At 47.1% G+C, this 6,000-nt stretch overlaps 1 protein-coding gene across 14 annotated transcripts in view; it reads left to right on the top strand.

Annotated features, from left to right (window-relative positions):
* The first annotated feature begins 235 nt into the window (after positions 1 to 235).
* The window catches only part of CLASP2 (cytoplasmic linker associated protein 2), a 145,769-nt gene continuing 140,004 nt past the window's right edge, over positions 236 to 6,000 (top strand). For all 14 annotated transcript variants that reach the window (XM_068404633.1, XM_068404629.1, XM_068404625.1 and 11 more), the window contains exon 1: positions 236 to 1,297. In XM_068404633.1, the coding sequence (XP_068260734.1) occupies positions 1,103 to 1,297 (195 nt within the window). In that variant the 5' untranslated portion in view covers positions 236 to 1,102. The remainder of the gene's footprint in view (positions 1,298 to 6,000) is intronic.

Here is a 6,000-nt window from a genome sequence, read left to right as displayed (position 1 = left end):
TCCCGGGGCGCGGGGCGCAGTGCGCATGCGCCTGCCTCCCACAGGGGAAGGGGCCCGTCGGGAGCGCGCCCGCCGCAGCGAGGGGCGGGGCCGCACGCGCGCGCGCCCGGCGCTGGCAGAGGCGGGAAGCTGGGGACGGGGCGGGGCCGCCGCGCGCCACGCCCGGTCTCGCTGGCGCCCGGCGGGGCGGCCCGCGGCGCGGGGGGGGGGGACGGGACTTACACGGGACGGAGGCGGGCGCGGCGCGGGCGGCTCCGTGGGGGGCTCGCCGGACCCGGCTCGCGGCGGGGCTGCCGGGGAAGGGGAGCGACCGAGCGGCGCTGAGACCCGCCGGAGCGAAGTTTGGAAGCTGACCCGCGGGCGAGCAGGAGGGACCGGAGGCCGCGGCGTCGGGAGCATGAGGGGTCCGCCCCGGCCTCGCCGCTGCTGCGTCCGTGGGAGGGCGGGCCGGTGCCCGCGGCGGTGAGAGGCGGCCCGGGGAGCGCTCCTCGGCGCCTGCGGGCGGGAGGAAAGAACGAGAGGCGGCGGCGGCGGCAGCTCCCGTGGGGACCCCATCAGCCTGCGGCCGCCCGCCCTCCGCTGAGGGGCCTGCGCGCCCCCTCCGCCCCGCAGGGCGAGTTTAACGCGTGTTCCTGCTCTCACTTTCCCTTTCCCCGGCGGGGGAAGAGGAGGGGCGGCGGCAAAGAGCCCTCCCGGGATCCCCGCCGACGACGCGGAGGCGCCTGGAAAGCCCCGAGCACGAGGAGGCGGCTCCCGCCGACCCCTCCGCCGGGCCGCCGCAGCCTCCCAGCCTGGGCGTGCGCCCGCCGGCTTCTCTTCCTACTTCGGGCTTCACCTTGCGGGCGGGCTCGGGGAGGGCGCCGGGGGAAGGCGCCCCTGCCCCTGGCGGCGGCGGCGGACGGTGCGTGCGCGCATGGAGGCGCCGGGCGCGGAGCCGGGGCGGAGAGGGCGAGGAGAGGCTTCATGAGCGCCGCGGCCCTGCCGGGGATCGCCGCCTCGCCGGGCGTTTCCCTCCCGCTGCCGCCCGCCCTGCCCTGGCCGCGCTTCCGAGCCTGAAGCCGGTCGGCTCGTCTCCGAAAAAACTTTTCCGCAGCGGGCGAGGATGGAGGCTGCCGGCATGGATTATTTCTGCGACCAGGTGCAGCAGAAGGACGTGGGCCGCAGGATGCAGGTCGGCCAGGAGCTGCTGGAGTACCTGAGCGACCCGGCCAGGTCCCCCGATGTGGAGCAGGACCAGCAACGCCTTGACAAAGTGATCGACGAATTAACAGCGTGGGTCAACTCTAGTAATTTTAAGGTAAGGCTGGTCGGCGAGGCTGGGTGCAGGAAGACCATGATTCATCATGGTAGGGAGGTACAGAGCTCCGCATTACTTTTTAATCAGATGCGGGCAGACATGAAACTACATTTATATCGGTTTTTATCCCTCCCTCCACAAAGGGAAATTCAGAAATTTTGGGAGGGATTGCTTAACATTTTCTTGTTTCTATTCCTCTGTCCTAAAAGAAGCAGCAGTGGGTTTTTTGGTTTTGCTTTTATCGTTGGTGAAACGTTTTTGCACATAATATTAAAAAATGTACGCAACTATTTTACATGCTCAGGTTGTGTTTCTTATTCTGAAATAAGATAGGTGGTGATTTTTTTTCTTTTTTTTTTTTTTTACTACCACTTCCATTCCGTGTTCTCTTTACTTGGGTGTAATATTCTGTGGGACTGCCATTATTTTCTGTAGGCCGTAGAGAGTGCTGTTTCACCGGGTTTGTATCACACCGTGTGTGTTTTACACGATTTAACGAATAATTTGCTGCTTGGGGTTCGCATTGTAAGTTTAAAGTTGTTTGTATCGTCTTTAGGTGACTTTCCTGTACGTGGGAAGTTATATAGTATCTTCATAGCAGCCCAATGATGACTCACGTCTCGCTTTTTTTTTTTCCTCATGCGTTTTAGGCTGAGCTACAGGAAAACAGTGATTACTCCTGCACACGTCTGTTGTCATATTTGTAAATTTTTCTGGCCTTGGTCAACCGATAACACCGTTGACAACGTAATTTTACTACCAAGGACAGTCGTATTCGCATTAGCGATTTTTTTAAATATTTTTTTTCACCCGCGTGCGGCTGGGCCAGCGCTGCGCTGCCGTCGGGGGGCGGCGGTGTCGGGCCGCGGTGCTGCTTCCCTCCCCGCTTACCCCTTCCTTATCTTGCTGAGTTGCCTCGCGGGTTGACTGACTTGCCCTTCGGGCCTTTGAACTTAGTGTACTGAGGTGGTTGTGATTTTTTTTCTGTTTGCTTAGACTCAGGAGGCAGATGGAGGAGTCACTTGTCAGGGCGGTATGTCGGAGGAGGCTCCGGGGAGACCTTACAGCAGCCTTGCAGTACCTGAAGGGGCTACAGGAAAGCTGGAGAGGGGCTTTTTACACGGGCATGGAGTGATAGGACGAGGGGGAACGGTTTTAAACTGAGAGAGGGGAGATTGAGATGAGATATTAGAAGAAATTCTTTACTGACAGACCCTGGCCCAGGTTGCCCAGGGCAGCTGTGGCTGCCCCCTCCCTGGCAGTGTTCAAGGCCAGGTTGGATGAGGCTTGGAGCAACCTGGTCTAGTGGAAGGTGTCCCTGCCTGTGGCAGGGGCTTGGAACTGGATGATCTTTAAGGTCCCTTCCAACCCAAACCATTCTATGATTGAATGCACTTCTATCTTTCTGAGCAGCATGCTAGTATATGAATTTAAGGGGACTGTCAGGAAAGCCTGACATTTTATTATCAAGTCAGATAAATTTCCACACTTCTATGTCTTCATAAATGTAGCTTAAGATATTTTTTGGACTCACTGACTGATTATGTAAATAGAGTCATTTTAATGGTCCTTCAAATAAGCAATAGGTAAGGGTTTATTTCTATGAGATATTTATATTCCTTCCCCAGATGCTGTTGATTTTCTACTAGTTTGCATGGAATTGATGCTCTGTTTGTGTTTGTCAGCCCCAAATAGCCAGAGAACAAGGGTTAGAGTGTATTTTTCTTAAAAGAAATACCTTTAATAAAAGCACAGATTTTCAGAAAAAAATTATGATTGTGTATGCTCGTGAGATATTTAATAAAAGAACACTGAAAACTACCTCTGAGAGATGGTTAATGCAAGCCCTAAGGCTTGTTTCTATGTGTTAAAACATAGTAATTCTATGTTCATTAAATGGGTATTTTTTTTTTCTGTTGACTTTACAGTGCTGCATACTTGCCAGTGTTTGCACATAGCACTTCTAAGTTTGAGGTCTGAAAATAATAAGGCTTAAATCTATTTGTGCGTATGATTTATATTTTTTGGAAGCATATTTGTCATTAAAGGTCAGGTTAGCTTGAGGAAATAATGTACGTTGGACAAGTATAATTTATTTGCTTTTAAATTCCTCATCTGAGGGCAGTTGTTGGTGATAATTGATTACTGTGAAACCTAGTCAAGCCTTTAAATACCCTTTTGTATTTTGACTTAACAGGGTAATGTAGAAGTTTTTTCCTGCACTTTTAAATTGACAAAATTGGGAGTTAATATTTGAAATCTGCTTTTCAAGATGTATTTTTCATAATGCAACGCATTCTGCTTGCTGTTGGTTTTAGGTGACGGAACTCCTTGGCTGTTAGGACTGTAGGACAAATGAGGAATATGCGTTACTCCAGATCACAAGCCTCAGTCATACAAGATGAGGTTAAGAGTATTACAAATTCTAAGAGTTTTAAAAATAGCTTGCATAATAATTACAATTTTTTTTAAACTCTTCTCTATGTCTACTTACTGGTGGCTCTTTATACATACAACATTCTATTTCAAAGCAAGTTATATATGTTATATTAACTGCAACAGCACAAGCTCTTGGATTTTTTTGTGCATCATCAGTTCCAGTGTCCCTGGCTGTGGTGGTGACTGCCAGCATCTGCCGCTTCAAAAGGAAAATTAAAAGTGTTCTGGAAAACTATGGTTTGCATCTTACTTGCGTATTTTGTCTTATGCAAGCATAGATGGTACATGTTTAAATGTTAGATCTGAGTTTGATATTAAACTCGGCCTGAATGATGCCATAAAATAATGAGTACCACAGGCTTACATGTATTCTCAAGAAAAATATTAATGTTTCTTTTTGATTACTGTATTTTTTATGACTTGTTGGTTAGCCTTTCCTCCGCTGAGGAATGGATATGTAGAGCGCTTAGACAATTCTGCTTATGATCTCTTTCTTCTTGTATCTTGCTAAAGATCTTGCAGGTCTTCAAAGTCCCGAAATAATTGATCCCTCCCTGTTGACGTGGCTGTTTAATTGAGCAGTGATAATGGCTGGCGACTGGCTTATTTATCAGAACTGCTGAGACAGATGAATTGGAGTGACAAGTGAGGAGTATTGGAGGAAGTTTTGAGGGGCAGCATTATTTCCATTATTTTGGCCAATTAAATAGTGCTTTAGCTTTTCTGAAGTTTCAAGGTATTTATAGTGGTTTAATAAACAATCTGGCAGTTCCAAACTAAGAAAGCAGATAGGAAAATTTCTGAGTTCGTCTAGCTCATTGAAGTGGAAAACACAATTACCAGTTTGAGTTACTGATAAATCAAAAAGGTGGGATTAAGAATGTGTTGAGTCATCTGCAAATGGTGTGGAGTTCTAGTGAAAGTTGGATGCAGAACACAGGGGAGTGACCTAGAGAGATGAGTCATCTTTAAAGGCTGACCTTAATGGTATATTATGGGGACTTCAGTGATGATGTCTATGCAGTCAGTGATAAATTAGCTTCCAAAGACTGTTGAAAACTTTGCAGCACCAGGGAGTACACAGACAATGTGTATAATTCAGTCTTTTATTTTGGATCTCATTAGAATGAAAGAGTTGCTCGCTGAACTGAAAATTGTTTGCTTGGTGTCCTGGTACCACGATCTGGTTCGTTTCATATTGGTTGGGACTGACCTCTCTCTTCCTACAATATAGAGTTTTGGTTTTGGTGGGGTTTGTTTTTTTGTTTTCCCCAAAGTGGCTGTTTTCCCAAGACTCTAAGGAATAGGAGTCTCTAAGGAATTCTCTAAGCAATTAGAGTCTTTCCCAAGACTCTAAGGAGGAAAAAAAAATAAGGGCAGTGAATGCTGAAGTCTTTTTAAGGAGCAGATAAGTTGGGTGCAAAGTATTAAGAATTGGGTGGTGGTATTGATCTGCTCATATTTGTTCTCCTCAAACTTTGAAATATTTGGCAGTCTCAGAAAATTGGAACAGTGCTAATGTTTGAGTTCAGACTCTGGAGTGAACTCAAGCAGTACATTAATTCCCCATTCTGAGGGTGTCACTACCGATAGATATTTGCTGGCTTTACTGGGTTAACCTGAATGTTCATCTATGTATACATGAGTTTTAATTAACACATCTCCTACGTCTCTCTTGTACTTGATAGTCACTTGAAATAATTACAGCATTATCTAACTGTGTACAGTCTGGTGGCTCAAACTGTTCTGTGTGTGACTCAAATAAGTAATCTGGAAATCTGCTTTGAACTTCTGCTAAAGAGATGTGGGGTGGAGAAGTACTACTTTTCAAGCAGAGCTTTGCAAGTCTACTCTTGCCTGTTAGCATGTTGTGGTTTTTTTTTAAAGCCTACCAAAACAGAATTGTTACCCTCTTAAAAGTTATGTTTTGAGCAATAAAGCCGCTTTTTGGTTCTTTATGCAAATCACACCTGATCAGGAGTAATAAAAACCTATGACTAAAATTCTAGTGGTTTCTCAAGGTAATTTCATGTGAGAAGGGTAATCAGTAACATTTGTGACTGAGTCATCTTTGCATTTCTTACCTTTGTAGTTGATATTTTAGCTTGTTCTATTCCTCAACTGCAGTAGGAAAATAATCAATAATCGCTGGTTTTATGGCAGAGCAGCAGATTGTTTGGTATGCAAAGAAAAAAATGGATTTCACACTGTTTCTGATAGTGTGGATAATCTGTTTCTTTTAGGCAAATCCTTGGAGTTATCTT

Source organism: Nyctibius grandis, chromosome 7 (genome assembly GCF_013368605.1).
Source record: "Nyctibius grandis isolate bNycGra1 chromosome 7, bNycGra1.pri, whole genome shotgun sequence".
Classification (NCBI taxonomy): Eukaryota; Metazoa; Chordata; class Aves; order Nyctibiiformes; family Nyctibiidae; genus Nyctibius; species Nyctibius grandis.
The sequence above is the reverse complement of the archived record's forward strand: the minus strand, read 5'-3'. Positions and strand labels throughout refer to the sequence as shown.